We start from the raw sequence: 21101 nt of genomic DNA, 5'->3' as shown, positions 1-21101 counted from the left end.
TAAGATCTCCAAGTTCCATAGATAAAGATCAAGAGAGAATACACTACTTTGGGAGACCAACTTGACATTTTTAGAACTGAATTTTCAGGTTACTGAGTATTATATGCCACTTCACATGTTCCAGAGCACGTACCTTGCCCACTAATTCTGATTTCAGTCTTTTCACTGCTCTTTCAAGGTAGATTTCTTTAAGTAGTTCACAAGTTATTAAAAAAATAAACTACCAAAATTGCACTAAGTTGAATCACATTAACACCCACATGGATTTTTAACAGGGTCGATGCCTTTAACCTACAGCGCCTGCTTCTCTTATTCCACATCAGCAGGAGTGAAAAACAGCAGTAAGCAGTCACAGTTTCAGGGGTGTCTCCAGAACAATCAAAATCCATCTGATCTGGGTCTGGTACAGTTCTCCCTTTCCTCCCAGCCTCTGGCCCCACACTTCTGTCTCCTTTTTTGTCAGCACTGCTGATCATGGAACTGGATGATGAGGAGCTGAACCAGACAAAACAAAACCACCCTCACACACACTGACAGTTTTCAGTTCCCTCCTTTATTCCCAGTAGTTACGTGGCCATACGTACCAAGGGAATGCAGAGTCACAAACACATTGCTGTGCTGGGCAAAAAGGAGAGGGAAAAGGGAGGCTGTGACAGCCTGGCATTAAGGAGGACTTAAGCTGCTGCAAGATCATACTGTCAGGAAACAAACAGTGCAGGAGATAAGAAACATTTTGTCTCTGGGTTCCAAAGATTTTTGCTGACAGCAAAGGAAATTAGACTATAAGAGCCAAGCTGTAGCAAGTTCATACATAATGAATGCATATGAGATTCCCCCTTCCTTACAAGTGCTTATAATTCTGCCAAATCTGGACACTTTAGGAAGGGACAAAACTATTTTGCACTGCCACATTCCAACTCTTGCCACAAAGGTAACTAAAACAAGACAATTTTCTTAGCCTTGTTCACTGAGATGGCCAAACTATTTTTTTACTGAAGTTTTCCAAGAAAGTGTCAGGCTGAAGAAGATAGCCTTTGGGAAAGTTTTATTTCAAAGAGTTAGAGTTTGGGAGAATTCAAAGCAAATGAAAATAGAGAAATGCTAACTACAATCATCCCTAATAGCTTATATTACCCTTTACGGCTCTGTGGCTTATCCTGCTGTGCCAGACAAGCCTGCAGGCAATGCTAGCCTGTATGGTTTAACTCTATGGACCTATCCCAATTCATTCCAGCTAAGGAGTTTTGTACAGAAACACAGTCCACAAATATGTAGTCAAATCATCAAAATTATGCCCTCAGAAGTAAACTAGAGCAAAAGAATTTCCCCATCAAGTGTCACCTCTTTCCTCCCAACACATACAGGGACAAGTTTAGCCATCAGCAATATTCAAGCAGCTTCCATTGGGAGTAAAGAGTTCTCCTTGAAATAAGGTGTCATATATACTACTTAAAGATTTTCAAGGTATTTATTATAAAAGGGTCAGCAAAGAGTTTTCTGCCTTTTCTGGGTTAATCTGCAAATAATATTTTAGCAGATTCCCACAGCTAAAATATGCACCAAGTCCAGCTGGCATAGACTTTTGAGCATCATGATAATTCTAGTACTAGTTTTTCCAATGTTGAACAGGCCTGTCCCTGCAAAATTTACAAGTTCATTTGTGAAACCAAAAGCTTCAAGCAAAAATGGGATTAATTTAAAATTTTGCTCCAGAATTTCCAGACCCATAGAAAAGCATTGGGTGAGGGAGAGTTTACAGTGCAGCTCTGAGCTGCCTTTCTGGATCTTCACTAAGCTAAGTCTTTGCCAAGACTCACCAGAGACCACAAGGGCGGAGACATAAAAAACCATCACAGTCATTTCCCTGATAGAAATCTGCCCGTTCTCTCATATGTGCATACAGGCAGAACTGATGCGTCCATGTAAATGACAAGAGCCTCACTGTTACAATAATGGAGTATTTAATGCCTGAGCCTTCATATCTATTAAGATTTTTTCCATTAGCACCCTGAATTGGATTGAGTGTTCCCTGCTACTCCTTGTTAGGAAAATGGAGAGTCAGCAAGTAAAAACAAAACAAAACCTATTCTGGAACAAATGCAACTTTTTTCCCTTTCACAGACAACCATTGCAATGCTGCTATGGTATTGTTACATACGCTGCCGGGGACAAAAGCCTGCCTTTCTGGTCTTCTATTTCTGTTTACCACATTTTCTTGCCTTTCCCTAGCTTTGTATTTGCACAGCCTAGGAACATGGTATTTTCCTGTTGTCATATTCTATTTTGTAAGCTTTTAGAAATATTCTGCTATGTCCTGGGCAGCAAGTTACAATGAATTACAATATCTGTTACAAGAAGGTGCTCTTAGCCTCTTTCATTTTTCCAAGATGGTGCTCAATAAATTCTCCCCATAAATAAACGCTGATTCTGCATTGACCCTGTGAGTGTGAAGAAAGGGCACAGAGGAAAGTCCAAAAGAGGGTAGCTTCAAGAACAGAATTTCACAGCCTCATTTTCAAGGCTTGGAATAGGACTGAGTGGCCCTGTTTCTATTCTCAGCCACATTTCAGACTCAGACTGTGAAACCTCTGGATGAATCAGTTTATCTGTGTTTCAGTTTTCTTTCTGAAGTTAAAATACTTACCAGTACTTGCCAAGTGCTTTGGCATTCTGAGGGAAAAGGCACCCAGGAAATTCAAAGTGTAACTCTGGGTATTATCCAATTGTCCACTACAAAAAAGGAGGCCATTACACAGTATACATAAATATAAGTGTACTGTTCATGGCAGTTAAAGTAACTGGGTTTGAGCCTGAGGGTAAGCTGTAGATAGTCAGGGACCTCTGTGTCTTTGTACAGAGGTACTCTAAGTCAATCATCTTCAGGCACAAAGAATCTGAATGAGATACTATAGTCTACTTATCAATGTCTGAACAGGACTGGGTTGCTCTTCGCATCTCCTCAGAGAAAACCAGAGTAACATTTTAAAATAAGTTTCATCTACCTATTAATTTGCAACAGAACATCGGAGGCTAATCCTTGTCATGCAGTTATCCTGTACTGTGTTGTATAGCACTGAACTGACACGCAAGGGTCAGAGCAAGGGACTATCTCATGATTTTCTGTGAAAGAGCTGATAACATTGGATTGGCCGTATGAACAAGAATCAAAACTTAAAGAATTGTCATTTACATACTAATGACTATTTTTTAAGGTTCTATCTATACCAAAAGTTTAATTAAAAAAATCTGCAAGTGCTCCAAAATTACAAGAAAGAAGTTCAAGAAGCACAAACACGGAGACTGCATGCATGATCAAAACACAAGACTAGCTTTTAGCCTGAAGATGCAGTTTCACAATAAGTGGAAGCCATTCTAAAACTGTACTACCGCTATGAAGGACTAAGTAGCTCTGACCTACTGACCCCATAGCTCCATTTTTTTTTAATTTCCTTTGCTTCAGCACTAGTGGCCACGTAGTTAATCTGATCCACTTTAAAGTTAGGGTTGCTTGGAGCAGACCTCCAGAGCTGCCTACATTGTTCTAACTCATGCAATGGAAAACCAACTACTACATTTTTGTAGTCAGTTCATAGAGTTTTCAAGGTAAACCACAACTCATACAGCTTATTGACTGCTAACAACAGTGCAAGAGGGGAACATATTGCTGCCTCCAGCAGCAGTGCGTGGCAGAGAAGAGCCTCAAAGGCATTGGGGTCTCAGCTTGTCTTAAGCCAATAGCAAAGCTGAAACTTGAGGTAGCAACTGAATGTTAAGAACACAGCTAGCATGGCTTGGCAAGGGAAAAGTACAGATGTCAAACCGACACAGTGACTGGAAGAAGGTGATGATCTTCCTTGGGGAGAAAGGAAGAGTGTTGGGGAGCAGAGGAGAGCAGGGACACTTGTGTGACCTTGTGATAGTATGCCTAGAAAGCCAAATAGTCAGGCTGCCAGCCATCCTAATCTACCTGTTGAGAAAGCAAAATTTATTGCATGCTCTTCATGCAGATTAGGGTTTAAGGCTTTTTGCTAAAGGTTCCCCTTTTAAAAAGCCCTAAGGTTCCAGTTTTTAATTTAACCATCTCTGCTAAAAAGAGACAACCTCTTCCTGCCACCAAGTGCAGGGTAGTTGGTTTCCAAGTTAGACTGTTTCAAATTAGCTTAAATCATGTTCTTTTTTGCAGAAAAAAGCTATCTTGGTTAAAGGCACATGCTAACCTCAAATTAGGAAATTTTAGTAAATTCCAAACACAAGCAATGTTCAACTGTTACAGTTAGTAGAGGATGACCCTAGAAAGTGAATAAACAGTTACATAGAGGAGAAAAAGCAAAAATTGCACAAATGAGTCAGTGTTACTAAGGAACCTTTAACCTTTGCAAGTATCTGACTGAAACTTGAGGGATTGTGACCCTTTAAAGCCAAATATTCACTTTATAGCACATGCAATGTAAAAGAGGCTCTCACACTTACCTTGTATGCTTCCACAGTGATTAGCCTGGTTTAGGTTTTCAAGAATTAACAACGTAAGACATACTGAGAAACAGTATAGAAATGTACCCTATAGATTAGACATAGGAAGAGAAGCCCAATTTTTTTTTTTTTTATTCACCCTTGTTTGTATGTTTGCAGTGACAGATATTTCATGTTCTTTTTTAATAGCTGGGCCTACAAGGCTGACACTGAAAACTTGTATTTGATGTTCATTCTGATAACCAAAATTAAATGTGACTATGTGGGACAAAACATTGGTGTATATCTGAAAGCAGTTGTTCACGGCCTACCTACACCTGCTGGTCTGGTAATCTTTGGTGATGCTCGCTTTGGAGAAGATTCAGGATGTGGGGCAACAGGTTGTACTGGCCGGGTCTGTTTCGCTGCCAGCTTCTTCAGACTTACTTGCCTCTTGTCAAACATTTCCTGTACATCTTCTAGTTTTTGTAGAATTCTTTGGGCATTGGCCTAGGCAAAGAAAATGTAAACAACAGATGGTTGCTAGTGCTGGACAACAAGTTAAGGAAGGACTTCTATTACCCAGACTCAGACTAGAGCTGAAGATCATATGGCAGTTTAATGCAACCCAGTCCACACATGTCGTCTTTCACCAAGAAGAATGTGGTGACTCATGGAGTCTTTCTAGCACTACTCTGAAGAAAATCACATGTTCCATGGCTACTTGTCCGAGTAAGATTTATTGCCCCAAGTGCTCATCTCTGTCCTTTTGGAGTAGGGAGAGGGGTGTATCTGAGCAGACTCAAATATATAGCCCAGTACACTTTAATGTACAAGGCAATTGGTAATTTTGAAATTCATGCACATCTGAGGGGTTTTACCTTTATTTCAAGGGTGAGGATCATGTCAAACTGATTGTAGAATTCCTTTGGGTTGGAGAGCTGGTGTTCCTTAGCTGTTACCAGGAACTTCTCAATTTCAACGAGTGCAGTTTCAGCTCCCTCTTGTGACTGGCACTTGTCCACAGCTTGGGAAGCTAAGAGGTAGATTCCAGCTTCACACCATCGGCTTGCCTTTAAAGAAAAATGGGGCAAGAAGGGCTCCACCATCACTGACAGTCCGTGCTGTGAAGTGTTGCTTCTACTCCATGAAATATAGATTTGCCCTAATGTGTCACTAAAGGGAATGAATATTACTTCACCCAACAGTTCCTGGCCACAAGTCACCCCACCTAGATACGTAGAACAGCAGCAAGTTCAGTTCGGCTCTCATGGGCTAGACTGTCCAGTAACATCTAAAATCATAATATTCTGAGCAAAAAGGAGAAAAGTTACTGTAGTTGCTGCAAATTGAATGTCAGCTGTACTACCTCATTTCGGTGTTGTCACAATTATCCAAGAACCGAAACAAGTATTTGGATCGCATCAAAACTCCCCAAAACTTCTTAGGCCTACAAAACTCAGTTAAAAATACTCCAAAGCAGGTTTGCGCCACAAAATTTTGGTAATTCCTGTTTCAGATGAGGCTGGAATAGCATGCAGACATTCTCAAAGCATTTAGCTTGCTATTCTAGCTAGCTCAGAGAAAGTGAAAACAACTGAACAAGTCAGTCAACTGTTCTTTTTTTTTTAAGCACTGAAATACATTTGGTTCTCATTTCAAATTTATGCCTAGCTCAATTTTTTTAGTTTTATTTCCTACTTTTCATCATTTAAAGACCATAATTATGGGAAGCTACTATTCTGTTTTTTATAGTAACTGTTTCTGAATGAAACAGAGAAAAAAAGGAATAAATACTTTTTCTCTTAATCCAAATTACCTGAGCTTATAAAACCATTCATTTTCAGTGGAACCTTACCAGGGCTGTTTCCTGAGAAGGTTCACTCACCTTATCTAACTGCTTATGCAGCTCCAGAGACTTTCCCAAAATATCATACTTTTTCTTGGTCTCATTGGTAAAGTCATCGCAAATACGCCTGAGTTCAACACACTTTGGTCTAATGGAGTCAACTGCATAATGGTTGTTTTGGATGAGCTGTTCTCCATGGAGAGCTAGAGACTGGGCCTTCTCCAAAGGTTCCTGTGAAATTAATGAGAAAAAAAATCTAAAAGATGCATAAAGATAATCCATCTCCATAATCCCTGCCGTAGCCTGGAGGTAAAGGTTTGGGATCTAGCTGATGTGTCTTGTCTTTATATTTACAATGAAGATCAACTTTCTTGTCAGTGAGTACACTGAAACACAAGAGGTTCCCCATATGAACATCAGGAAACACTTTTACTGTGTGGGTGACCGAGCATTGGACCAGGTTGCCCAGAGAGGTTGTGGAGTCTCCATCCTTGAAGATATTAAAAAGTCATCTGGACAACCTGCCCCAGGTGGCCCTGCTTGAGAAGGGGCATTGAACAAGATGATCTCCAAAGGTCCCTTCCGCCCTTAATTATTCTGTGATAACTGATTCTGTGAGCATATGTCACCTTCTTTCTCACATACTGAGGTCATTCACTATAGAAGGTTTCTTCCCCCCTACAAAGTTCCCAATAATAATAAAAATTTTCCTCACTACTTGCCAGGTTTATAATGCTTTAGTTTATTTTTGATTCCAAGATTTATTTTGGAAAACTTCAGATCCTACTAACTGAGTACAATTCATAAGCTTAGTCCAATAGGACGAAATTAGAAGTGGCTGCTGGGAATAGAGCACACATCAATACGTCATGGGATGCAGACAATAGAAGAATGTATGTTACCATAACTTCTATCCCTTTAGTCTTCTGCAGAAGAGCTATGCAAAGATGACAATATTTCTAAATCTTAATCCTACTCTTAAAAAAAAGACAATCATCAGCTTTTCCACATTTGTTCATGTGCATCCTCCTCCAATTCCACTTACTCATTTGTTCAATGCTTTCTAATAATACTGTGATGTATATCACAGCTGACCAACTGATGGAATTACAAAGTCCAAGTGTCTGGAAAAGAAAAGTGTTTATTAGAAGACATGGGTGTTCCTGTAACTGCTATGAGTCTAAATAGAATGGTCTTAAAAGTTTTCTGGCTGAGGTAACCTGTTAAGGATTTTGAGCTTTTCAGATTCCAAAGATGGACCTAACCTTTCCCAGTCTGAAATACCAATTTTTGAACTGGATTCTAGCTTTCCAAATAAGAAACTGGAATTACTGGGTCTGAACAACCCTGGCTTCTGGAAATTAGGATTTGAGTTTTGCAATTTAAAATGACTCATAAGAAGAGAGCAAGTGTGATGTAAGGACAGTGACAGAGAAGTGTCCAGAAGATCATGTCAGTAGCAGCTAGAATCCCATATTGAGTGCACACCTGTCCTTTCTCTTCCAGTTGTTTCTGTTCTCTTAGGAGGTGCTCCACTCGAGTCACACTGTCTCCAATGTCAGCAAAACCTGCTTGTGCTTCCATGAGATTATCCAACACCAGTTTTACCTAAAAAACAACAACAACAAAATATAGATGTATATAAAAATCCCAACAAAATCCTGACCCAAAATCCCATCATGAGACACTTACAAAATTATAACAAACCTATGGCTTCTAAACATTCACCTACATCTTTTAGAAGAATCTGCATCTCAAGTTCAGTCTTTCAGCTCATTCCAAAACAGAAAAGCCAAGGAATAAAGCAACAATCAACTGTTCTTCAAAGAGTTGCCCTGCTTCTCACTATTTATTTAGGCAAACACAGTTTTGAAGACCTGTACTCTGGAATCTATACTACTCCAACATCTGTATTGCTCCAGCCTCTGGGCTGACAGTTGGGCTTTCTGAACTGTATTCCATTGACTCTGGTGGGATTGGCAACTTACCATCACAGAGATGATATTTAATAACATCACATATAAATACAAAATTATTTAATCAAGAAGTTGATGTTTCACATTTTGGCATAGCAGGCTGGCACTTTCTTCACTGTGCCTTATTCAAATGTTGTAAGACGTGATAACTGTCAATAATTTGTCAATAATTGAATAGCCATTTCCTATTTCATAAGGAAGGGCTTCTCTCCCAACCTCCTTTTTAGGTTCCCAGTATACTCTTAAGTATGGGTAAAATTTGACCTTATTTACCAGAAAAGGCTAGACAGAATGAACAAATGAAATACCTCTCTAAAATCATGTTCAAAGTGTCGAAGCTGCAGGCATTGCTCTAGTTTTAGGTGATGCTTGGTCCAAAATTGATCAAAAGCCTTTTCTGTTTCATCCAACTGGGCCAACAACCTGTTAAGAAAGTAGAATGAAAAGAATTTATTTCCTATAGTTCATTTATTTTAAGTTACACCAACTGACGGCAGAAAGCAGAGTAGGGAGATGGTGGGGAGCCTACTCCTACATAAGAAGGTTCTGTGCAAACCTTCCCTTAAGCAAAAGGGAATTAAATTTGCAGTGGGACAGGCAGGAATGTGACTGATGAGTGACAACTGCATGGATCCACTGTGGCAGTTGCAGTCCTGCCTCCTGACCCGCAACAGGAACGCAGAGCTCTTCCATGCGTTGGCAAGCCAAGGGCAACTGTCTCTCCTGAGCTTCCACCCAATTCTTCAAAGATAATTCACCCCAGGCTAATGCAGATTGAATATGATGCAATTATTATTTTAAGGAATGCTTAAAGCAGAACTCTACAACTTGTTCATTTTCTTCACCCATCAGAAATAGACAAGGACTGAATCATTTTTCCCAGTCCATTAAAAACAATAGATTAGAAGCTCATAATGCCTCCCATGGACATTGTTTCACTTTGTGTAAATGATGAAACATTTATTCACAAAGAAATTAGTATCAAGGTGCCATACATCGTGACTAAAATGTCTGACACCAGACTAGTGAGTCATCCTCACAGTCTCTCAATGATCTATTAATTATATTACAAAGCAGGACAGTTTAAACAGGAAAAACCCCAGAAGTCTTCTCTGAAGACCCTATATTTCAATAGAACGGCACTCTTTGGGCAGGGAGGGGACCAGACATGACCTCCTACAAGCCCAGTGAGTGCTGGAATCATCAAGTTATTGGGGCAAACACCAATAGCTCCCTCCTCTTCCTCTCCAATACAAAGTTTTGTTTGCAGTCTATCCCTGAAAAACATGTTTTTAGTCAAAGCTAGTTGTTGAATTCAAGATGAATTCACAAATTCCTTTGGGATGACTGTTTAAAGGATTTTAAAGTATTCAGTGAAAAATATCAGCTCAGCTTTACTTTTGGCAGCTTTGTTCCCAGTGAATGCGGACTCGCTGAAACACTAGCATGACATTTCTCTTTCCACTGCATCACATGTCACAGCAGAAACTTCTACATGGTGACTAAAAGCTTTATGGTAATAACTAGCACTGTAGGAAGAAATAGAGGTTTCTCTCTACGCAGCTGTGAAGGGGTATGTTTCAGAGTATCATCTTCATCTGTTCTTCCCCCTGTGTTTCCACAGGCACACAAACACATACCCTCATCTCACATGGATTCAGATGCCACTTTCTAAGCAGGCATAAAAGTTTGGAGGATGCATACGTTATGAGGAAAATAAGTCCCACATTAAATCTTCAGCCAGGTAGTTAGTTGTCCAACCAAAAATTACCAAGAAATTCAGGACTTGTTTGAATTTGCCTTGAGAGTTTAATTAAGTACCTTCCTCAAAGCTATTCCCTTCTCCACATTACCTGTCCAATAAATCCTGAAGAGCTGAACCAGTGGGAATTTATAAACCACATATTTAAATCATTTAAATTACACTTGCATTTCTTAGGAATAAATTAGCAACTTGCACAAGGTAATCTAGCTTCACTGACCTTTCTACTGTTGCTACATTTTCCAGTTCATCTGGACTGAGTTTGCTGTTGGCGCTTCGGGTGACTGGCTCCCTAATGCATGTCAGGAGGGTGGCCCCCTGCTTCACAGCTAGTTTCAGTTCATCCTGAGGGAAAAGAACCAAGCCAAATAAATCATATGTACTTATTCTAACAATGCTCATCTCTTAGATGGACAAGATCATAATGCTAAAGGAGGATTCTTTTGTAGTATTAGATACTTGGGACAAAATATAACTGCTTACCAAAGATGGTATGTTTATCTAGAAATGCAGAGACTACATTTATTCATTTTGAATAGTAGATATATTTCGGAGAAAAGGAATAGTATAACACTTATGAGCAGATTGCATTTCTGACCAGGCAACTTGCAGAATAAATTATTCTAACACCACCTGAATGCATGCCATAGGTCATTCAGTGAACTGAGAGACCATGCCAAGACATTGCATGCTTAATGAAATCTCCTGAAACATTGTGACACACTGAGCCATAGTACATCAGCTATCAAGGAGTCATCCACAGAAGAAGGTGTCTTCCCAGCATGAAAAATGAGCAATGGAAAGGACAGTAAGGCTCAAACATTAACATGTTGGCTGAGGCATCCCCAAATCACTGTACACTTCTTGCATAAAGCTGTTCTTGTCCTAATAAAGCTTAAGTATTTTTTTGTCTGTTGCGTTTAACCTAAGGTGTTCGACAGCAGTAACATTTTCTTCTGAGTCTTACTCTGCAAAGCTAAACTTGCCCCAACTTTTTTTTTTTTTTTTTAGAGTGAAAGGGCAGTCATCATCTAGTTAGATCATTCTGTCTGGTCCTGGATTATCCTCACAGATGTTCTCTACATCTGCTCCCATGAGTTCATCCTTTCTGATGAACTTCATCAGGAGCCCATGCTATCCCAGATGTGATCCCCTCACACCCTTTCATACCCTAGGAGTCACATCTCCCTGTTCTATCATTCCTGCAGCTGGAAACAATTTTTTTCCATAGTTGAATGGAACTGATCTCCTGGAACCAGGTTTCTCTCCTCTCCAGTAGTTTGCAGACAATGGACTCCCAAGTGATGGCATAAAATTGTGTTAAATCAAAAAAAATCATGCTGATGGAGCTGTCATGAGACAGCATTCACCTTCAGCTTGCTGTGGTGGTCAGTGTGTGCGGAAAGGAGCTCCTCTGTGCACTGCACATCGTTGGGTAGTTCAGTCTCTGCTAGGTCTGTTCCAAAGGTCTGTAGCATCTGTGCTGTTGTTTTCACTGTCATTGCAAAGTTTTCAATAGCCTGGAAAAGCAAGAGCATGAAGTCACAGACAGGTAATTTACCCTCACAGCCCTTTAACAATGCTTAATCCTTCAGGCACACTGCCACAAGTATTGCATGCCTGTAAAGCTGGCAATGTTGCCCTTTTTGGGGTGGATATGCTAGAAGTTACAAATTAAACCCTGTGTCACAAACAATCTTTTCACAGACCTACAAGTATTATCATCTCCATGAACCAGCCGGGGAACTCCCAGATCTTAACAGACAATGAAACCACAGAGGACATCAGCTTCAAGGCCAGGACTGGAACTTCAGATCCTCTGCCTGTGCTTGCTGGGAAATTCTGCTGTGTTTAAAATTTTAATTAAGGCTTTATTTAAGTTGAAGACATTCCAAAAGTACAAGAGCAAAGCCTTTTTACATTTACATTTATACAGCCATTGTTCACTCAGCAGCAATTTGTCTTCCCGACTCCCGAAAACATGCATCTCCATCCCGTCTGTCTATACCAGTCACATGCCAGTCACTCCCTCTCACCTGTTCGGATTAGTACACAGATACAAAAACAACTTACTGCAAGTACAGTTAAAATGCATAAGTTTGTTGGAGCATTGCTGTTTCCTTATCACTTGGGTGCATCAGCACAAAACTAGTCAGAAATCTGTGGGTTTAGTAAAGGGGAAGTGAGGAAGGCTTAAAAAGAATGCTGCCTTTTCAAAGTAGGACTGCTCAGACTTGTGAGATGTGATGGAAGCCTTTGTATCTAGTAGCAAGTAACCACATGGGATGTTTTTTTTTCCATGATCATGCCTCAGTTTCTTTAGGGACTATGTTGTCCTGCATAGCTCTCTATTCTTTAGACTTTTTGATCTAAAGCACCCAATGGTTTGAGTCAGTCAACAGCACTAGGGGTGGGCTTACACCCGCTCAAACACCACATAGTTGTTGCATCTTGCATTCTCTTCTCCAGCAATGATGGGAATTCCTCATTTGCAACTATGACAGCTAAAATTATGCTGTGCGCTCTGTGAAAAACAAACTGGAGGTAGATCATCATTCCAAAGGTGCAGAGAGAATTTACATTCCATATACGTGACCTGAAACACACCCCAGATGAGGCAATGATAGCAGGGTTCATAGCTTTCTTCCCTTTTTTCTGATAAATTCATGCCTGCTTTCAAGATAAGCAGTACAGACCCACATATGCTCTGGCTTAGTGCTTAGCAGCTGTAGCCTGCTGCTCTCAGCACTGAAACTACTGGATTAAAGTTGGCTGAAATATCCCACTTCTGACTGCACCACAGGTAGAGCTATCCACCACCAAAAAGGTACTCTGTGGGCAAGAAATCTCATAGGCTCCAAGCCATTCAAGAAAGCAGAAACAAAGAACAATGCAGTGAGATTGCTGCGTCTCTACCATTTAGCAACAGATTAAAGTTGTTTCAGAAAAAAAAACAACTGACCACTGGCAGGACAAGATATGAGAACACTAAGAGAAGTGGCAAAGCAGAAGACGACAGGAGCTCTGACTGGAAGTCAGGCAGTTTCAAGGTGCCGTGGAGGCTGACACTTCCCTGATGACAACCTCTTCTACAGCAGAGGTTCCTTCCGCACACCATTGAGCTTATCAGTGTTTCACTGAATAGCATGTTTGCCCCAACCCCCTCCTGTGTGTATGAGCAATACATTGTTTCATATACCCAAGTTATGTTTGTGGGGTTTGGGGTTTTTTTTCCAAGTCTCTGTGCTTGGTAAGAGTTTTTCAAACAAATTTAACTGAAAGATCTCAATTACAGCCACACACACTTCAAATCTTGACTCACTTCTATTTGCATATTTTACCAAATTATATATTCATGCTTTATGTAAACCTCTGTCATTAAATAAACAATACAGCCTTTCTTATGCCTCTTTTTACTTCCCTTCCTCATTTTTTCAAGCCTTTAGCTGTTTGAAAGCTCATATAGATGATTCATTCCTTTAGACTTACCTCTCCTGCAAGCACAGTTTCCTATTTTTAACACATAAGTGTGTTCACCTACCTCAATACTAACCTCACTGTAGTCAACACAGCTATAAACATGGCAAATCAGTGTTAGAGAAAATTCACATTCTGTATATGCATATTTAGAAGCCTGAGATATTTGGAGGTTCTCAAGAAGAGTAAAATTTAATTTTATACGGACAGTAAAGCACAGAAAATCATAGAGAGAAAGCAACAAGAGTGATTTAGCTTAGCAAAACTGCCTCAGAAAAGCTTTTCCCGAGCATTAGACCTAACCTGCAGGTTAGCAACACCAGACTCAAACCCCAGGCTGCTCAGAGCACTGCAAAACATTGGGACTACTTAGATGTCAGCTGTAACATATCAATCTTGCAAGTAGACTCAAAGAGATGCAAACCTTGCACACAGTGTCTGGGAAATGAATTAATAATCCAGGATCAGGACCCAGCTTTGCCTGGTTTTGCTTAGATAGGATGAGACAATATTTTGCTGATGTGCCAGAGTTTGGGGTCCATTTTTTGTAAATGGTCACCTTTTCTAGGCACCATAACAAACTGTTTACATTGTTTTGAAACATCCACTGAGACATGTTAACCAACCCAAAAAGGGAACAAGCAAACCCGTAACAAGTTTCCTCAAAGGCAACAGAATAAAAAGTCTTTCTGCCTGCCTACAATTATTAACTGTCCTTTGGTTATTCAAAATAAGACCCAGCTGGAGTGCATGTTTACATAGCACAGGAATGAAAACAAAGGAAAATGAAATCTAGTGTCTTGAATATTTTTCTTCTCTTAAAAAAATGGACATAATTTATCATTAAAGCGAGAATCTTGACCTTTAATTCAGTAAAGTGCTAAAGCATATGTTCAGCTTCAACCACGAGTTGAAGGCCTATGAATCTCAATTATTCAAAAGCTAAGAATGTGCTAAAGGGTTTCACTGAGTAAGAATACTATGACACTGTCAGGCTTCAGTCCAAGTCAAGAGTGAGATACAGATTACTACTTCTGTTACAAACTTTTGGGGACTTTACCTTTCTCTATTTGAGTCAGATTTCTTCTTTCCATGAACCCCTAGCAGATTCTGTAGGCTGACATACAGCTGAAGAGTTGCTCTACATGTGTCATCTGGACAATTCTGGATGTAGACATGTGTAAGAACAATACCACCACTCACAGTTCGGTGATGTATCCACTGACTGTGGCCATACTCCAGGGTTCCTCCCAGCTCCCGGGTCAACTGGCTTTTGTCAATATAGCCATGCAGATCAGAGACAGAATTTAACATGATGATCTGAAACAAATCCAAACACAATGGACCGAGAGAAATAATGAGCTCTTTCAATCATTGTTCCTAGGGTGTGGATTTGCCCTAAACATATATGACCAAACTGCAGTTCCACCATAGGCAGTAAGTTCTCATTATGTATTTGTTCGTGCAATGGCTGCAGGTTATCTCCACTAGATTTTGCCTTCTCAACATGTACATGGCCGTTCTTGAACTAACCATAATTTGACATCACCTTGCTCTTTACTAGACTGAGGATGCAGTCATTTTGCATACGCATCGAGAGTAGAAGTATGGTATTTATAATGTTCACACAAACTTCCATCATATAATTTCTATATTTTCTAGATAACTGTTATTTACAGAGAAATGGAGGGATAAGCAGGTTAAACAGCTTCCGCAACACCAACCACTTGATCCAGGGAAGCGCTGAAATAATACCACTGAGAAGGTTTTCCTTTCAGTTACATCATTTTTCTGACACTGTATGGCTACTGAGTTCACTAGCATTATTCAATTTTAAACCATGATGAAAGAGAAAGAAGATACAAACCTAAATCCATTTTCTTAAAGAGTCTCCTTACCACTAGACCTGCTTAATGAAAACCAAAGATTTGCATTCAGCTTTAGGTAAGCAGTATTACCTTTTGGCTACCACTGTAAATCTGGCAACACAAGTGGTTACACAACTAACATACACATATTCAATTATGCCTTGTTGTTTTAAGAGCTAGAAAATACACCATGATTTCAGCAACAGAAAAACAAGATGTTGAGCATAAATGACTAGAAATTTTAAGCCTTAGACTTTAATATATGTCAAATGTATTACTTCACTCTGCTGTTTAAAGAAAGCATAACTGGCTATGCCTGTTAGCAGGCTCCAAGGGAGCATGGTAAGTACACTTGCAAGCACTGTGGACAATGAGATGAGCACAGATGTATGGAGGCAAGGACTGTATATTCTAGGCTGACAGTGCTCTAAGAAAAGCCTTGAGAATAAACCTGAACAGGTTTTTAGCTGATCTTTGTTACAGAATCATTCTAGAATAATTCAGGTTGGCAGGAGCCTCAAGTCTCTAGTCCAACTTCTTTCTCAAAGCTGGGTCAGCTGTGAGATCAAACCAGGTTGCTCAGGGTTTTATCCACCTGGGTCTTCGAAACCTCCAAGGATTGAGACTGTACAACCTCTTTAGGCAGTCTAGTCCACTGCCTGATTATCACTGTGGTGAAAAAGTTTTTCCTTATATTAAGTCAGAACTGCCCTTGTTTCCCTTTATGTCAGTTATCTCTTGTCCTACAGAGCATGCACAACGTGGCTGCATGCTCTCAGTAACCTGCTTGGAGGGACTGGATAGCTGCTGTTGTGTCATATTAACCCTCCCAAGCCTTCCCTTCTCCAGGCTAGACAAGCCCAGTTCCGCCAGCATATCCTTATAGAGCACATGTTCCAAGCCCTGACCTTCTTGATGGCTCTGTTGTACTTGTATTGGGGGAACAAAACCTGGACAGGGTATTTTCAATATGATCTAGTGAGAGCCAAGTAAAGGGGGATAATCGCTTGCCTCAATCTGCTGCCTATGCTCCTATTAACACTGTAATGATATCTAACCAAACAACTATCCCAATAGGAGCTTTTATTAACCACACTCGTAAGTCAGTATAAATCCTGCATTTCCTTATTGTGTCTGGTTTATTATTTCAGCCTCTATTTCCTGCTCCTGTTTGATCTTCTGGCTTCTACTCAATCCCATGTTGATTTAACCCAGCAAATCTATTTTATGAACATATTTGCAGTCTGATAGCTCAGATAAAGAATTGTTTGTTAAAGATTTTAACAAATGCACACCATATTCCTGAAGTCCTTTTTGAACACTCCTGTCCTGGCCCTGACTCACAGTTGTGACAGGATATGCAAGCCATCCATGGCCCAGTTATGACATTAACATTGTCGTAGTGCCAAATGTGCAACATGAACAAGAAACCTGCAAACAATTTAAAGGCTGACATTGGTATTAAAGATAGGTACTGATAGCTAATTCCTTGAGTAAAGATATCTCCCATGGGACAAGAACTGTCTGGCTCTGTTCTCATGCTTGGCATGTAGGATGCTATTTTCAATGGGGACTAATAGAAGTTGCTCTCAGTAGCCTACTCATTCTGAAATTGGGCTATACAGGTGCATGCCCAGATGATCTTTTTAGGATGGGCTGCAAACATAGCTGAAAGACCACTCCAGAGAGCATAGGACACCTTTAGCACAACCCTAACCAACTTACAATAGCATCTGTAGACAGCCTATATATAAATCTGACAGGCTGTCTACTATCTGGGCAGGAGGCAGGCAGATGTAGCAGCAAGCATATCATGCTCTTAGTTTTTGCAGAACTGCTCTCTCAAAATTCTGTGGACATACCAGAGATGGCTCAAAATTTGAATGTCCAAGACTACCCCAAACTAAACTCATATCTTGATTTTCTTGCCTGTAAGAAAGGTAAGTTACTATTTAATACTTCATGCAGCGCTTGACCCCTGCCTAGAATTAACCTCCCTTCCAACTTTGATAGTTTCATGTTGGATTTGAAATGCAACTCTGGTACCAAATAAATTCCTAAAAGAAGATGCTGAATTGCTAGAAAATGGTAGTCCTTTATGAAGGTGTCTTCCCAGGCTGCAGTTGCTGGTTCAACAGTTGCTATGGTAGCAGATTGTGGCTTATTACATACAGGAACATCCATTTTTCAATGTAAAATAAAATTAAGAGATTTTGGTTTGTAATCAAACATACATTTTTAGATGAATTTTGCATTTTAATTACCAAAAAGCCACCCTTGCCAAACTACAAAGTTACAATTTAATCTAATCTACAATAACCACATGAATATTCATGGTTCCTTTTCTGTATGCATTGCAATAACTGAGCTGCTGTCTCTTACTTCAGCAGAAGCATAAAGGGTCTTAAACACCTGAACTTCAAACTTAGGTATTGACAGAGCTAGAATTCATTGGAGGAGAGCCATGGGTCTTTTGCAAAACAATAAAAAACCACAAGCAAAATCCAAAACAATCGTATGAAATCACTCCAGTAAAGTCATTGTGGAACACTGTATAAGTCTGTTCCACAATGAAACGCCATTAATAACCATCATTCAACTTTATTTATAAAACACTTTGAAATCACATGCAAACATGCAGCTAGGAACAACTCCCAAAAGAGGTCTCAGAATAATCTAAAACTTAAACTCTTTCAGGATTGGTAACCTGCTTCAAGTCACATTCTCATCAACCCACAGCACATGTCAAGTGTGTACAAAAAGAAGTGAAAAACAAATTTTGAATCTTAAGGGCATGGAGGTCACAAAAGGCATTAAGAATAGGCAGTGCTACGCAAGCACTTAACAGGGGCACTGTCGGGTTGTCAGCAGTCCCATGGATAATTCATAAAAGAGTGCAGAATTCAGCCCTAGCCTTTCACTGGTCTGTAGTCCTAAATAATTATGTTAGTCACTGGAGTGAGAAGATCTACCTCTGCCTACATCAGGGGAACAGCTCCACTGAGTTAAGATGTCAATACTTAAAAACCAAGTCACATCTTATAGCTACACTGACCTTCCACATGGGAACATGTCCATTAAATACTGTGACGCATCCACTGGTGATTAACTCTTTGGCATTATTATCATACACACCATACGGATCCAGATCAGAGTCCCCAGTTGCCACTTGCAATCAAATTTCAGTTAGTGGGTTATGAGAAATTGCTGACACTTAAGAACTGCAGACAGAGAGATAAAGAAAACACAGGGACAAAGAAAAAAAGCATGCTTACCGGTACCTTCATTTTAAAGTCATCTCGATAGAGTTTAATGCCAATGTCAGCGATTGTCCTTTGGATAAAGCGGGAGGGTCGCAGGACAAACACCAGCTGCAGGTTTCCTGGAAAAGCTCCCTGCAAGAATTACAGAACTATTAGAAGACAACAGCTCTGCCTTACAGGAAGGGGATTTTCAGCCAAGTGTTTCCTAAAGGGGACAAATCAGGTAGGACTTATTGCACCTTGCTCCATCCAGCTGCTAATAATATCTGCTGGTCCATTCAGCACATGCCCACTGTCACAATCTCCAAAGCCAACAGAAAGACTGACCTATGGATTTCAGTGCCCAGCCATACATTGCTTTCTGACATGGATTTAGCACAGAGCTCTAAAGTTTCTGCATTAGTGCCTCCTCCCCCAGACCTGGACCACACCAAACCCCCTCTACACTACCACACCACAGATTTTCCCATTTTGTTAGGCTGCAGCCACTAGACAACAAAACTGGCTACCCATGTTGGACTTGGTGATAGAAGCTGGTGGCACAGATGACTTCCCCAGGCTGACCTACTTTCTGACTCTGGAAAGGGTTTTTAATCTTTTTAACCTCACATATTTCCCCCCTCCACAGGCACTCACATTCATCAGATACAGCCCTGTCTGCAACACCCAGGCTACATCTCTCATGCACTCCTCTGAGCTCAGGAAGCATAAAAAAGAACAATTTCTAGAAGACAGCAGCTGAAAAGAACTGAGAATGAAAAGCAATTCTGTCTAAATAACTTGAAAGAACTTAAAGTTGCCTTGGTCATCCCTCCATCCTACACCGCTGTGTATAAGCGCTTGCTCCTCACACAACACACGTTCCTGGTAATAGATGTATAAAACCAGCTGCTTTTATTAGCACTTGAAAATCAATGCTTAGCTCTGACTTTTGCAAATGAGATATGAGCTATTAAGAGTTTGTGACAGAGATCACTTACTACCATGCAAACACAAGTCCCTTGGGATCTGTTTCTTTCATAAGCAGGCCACGTCATTGCTCCTCAGCACACAGAAGGGTGCCGCTGTCATACTCTTCTAGGAATCAACCTCAAATTACTGAAATTTATATTGCAGTCAACCCAGCAAATAAGGAATTTGTTCTAATTCAACAGTAAACAAGGCTGTGTAATTTGTTACTGCAGCTTCCTCCCTCTCTTATTGAACACTCATGAGCTTCAGGGCAGGGGAGAATCTGCATCCACAGCCAGAAAATAGGAGCACAACATGAGCACGTGATACTGTACCCTGTGCTGAAGATTCAGCAGAGAATTTTAATTTCTAGAAAATACATAACAAAAGGAAGCACTTACTGCTATCCGTGTCAGGGATGCCTTGACTGCGCTCCATTTGTCCCGTCGTCTGTCTATGATGATGATGAATCCAATGCTGGCAGCCTCCAGACTGCAAAACGGATGAAATAAGTGTGCTGGGTTACACAGAGATACTCCCATTTGAAAGAAATGTACCACAGCAAAACACAGCCTCCGTCAGATCACCCTCTAAGCCGATTATGAAAATGCAGAGTACAGTGGAAAGAATGAATATTTGGCAGAAATTCACATGAAAATGAAAGCTGGCAAATTTTCTCTTTCCAGCGCAAGGCTAGCAGCTTACACAAAACATGAATATTTTATCTGTTAAATCTCTCAGCTACTTTGCCACTCTGCTGCCAAATTTAGGTGATATGACTAGTTCAGGATCACAAATTACACTGTGCTGTAGTGAAGGCAAAAATTTCAGATCTCGTTTTCTCTGCAAAATAATTCCAGTTATTAGACACCCAGCTTCAGTCTTCATTCTCCAAGCACGCTGACATCTGACGGGGCACTTAGCACCAGGGAGTCAGTATGTCCCTACTGTCACCACACCTTGCTGTGTGCACAACGCCCCAGGAACTCTGGTAGACAAAGCAGGAATTGAAGAGTTACATCTTGCCAAATACAAACTGCTTCTAGGGTTACAAGTCATTCAAAAGTGTCCTTTTAACAGTTACTGTTCCTTCTCAGTACTTTTCAAGGAAGATCTACGAGGCACTGACTTAATGCTCCATCCCAGCTAAGTAGACCTCATAAATACCCCATCCTCTTTCTCCCTCAAAAATCCCACTTTGATGTGCAGGGCTTCAGTGGGACTGCCCTACTCTCTGCCTTCCAAGAGCATTCAGAGTTGGAGACAAGTCCTCAGAAGCTAATAAGCACACACTGAGAAAAACTTCCAGAAACTTCATTATAGCAGGATGGCTCAGCCATCTCTGGACAAACCAGAGGCAGGCAGAAAGCATATAAATGCTGTTATAATCAAAGGACATATTACAGTCAAGCATCTAATTACAGATAAAGACCAAAAGAAATTGTATAAAACATTTCCTTGATCCCTTTTCCATTGTTCATACAAGAAGCATCCCAGGAACACCAT

General features: G+C 40.3%; 1 protein-coding gene across 2 annotated transcripts in view; it reads right to left on the bottom strand.

The window, feature by feature from the left end:
• MCF2L2 (MCF.2 cell line derived transforming sequence-like 2) overlaps positions 1–21101 on the bottom strand; it is a 174152-nt gene that overhangs the window by 95152 nt on the left and 57899 nt on the right. For both annotated transcript variants that reach the window (XM_075761446.1, XM_075761445.1), the window contains exons 4-13: positions 19997–20087; positions 18657–18776; positions 14717–14833; positions 11407–11556; positions 10257–10381; positions 8583–8697; positions 7787–7906; positions 6338–6529; positions 5331–5522; positions 4782–4959 (exon numbers count right to left, since the gene is read on the bottom strand). In XM_075761446.1, coding sequence (XP_075617561.1) covers positions 4782–4959; positions 5331–5522; positions 6338–6529; positions 7787–7906; positions 8583–8697; positions 10257–10381; positions 11407–11556; positions 14717–14833; positions 18657–18776; positions 19997–20087 — 1400 coding nt within the window. The remainder of the gene's footprint in view (positions 1–4781; positions 4960–5330; positions 5523–6337; positions 6530–7786; positions 7907–8582; positions 8698–10256; positions 10382–11406; positions 11557–14716; positions 14834–18656; positions 18777–19996; positions 20088–21101) is intronic.

The sequence above is a fragment of the Balearica regulorum genome, chromosome 9 (assembly GCF_011004875.1).
Source record: "Balearica regulorum gibbericeps isolate bBalReg1 chromosome 9, bBalReg1.pri, whole genome shotgun sequence".
Taxonomy (NCBI): Eukaryota; Metazoa; Chordata; class Aves; order Gruiformes; family Gruidae; genus Balearica; species Balearica regulorum.
Note: the sequence above shows the minus strand (reverse complement) of the source record. Positions and strands in the feature narration are given on the sequence as shown.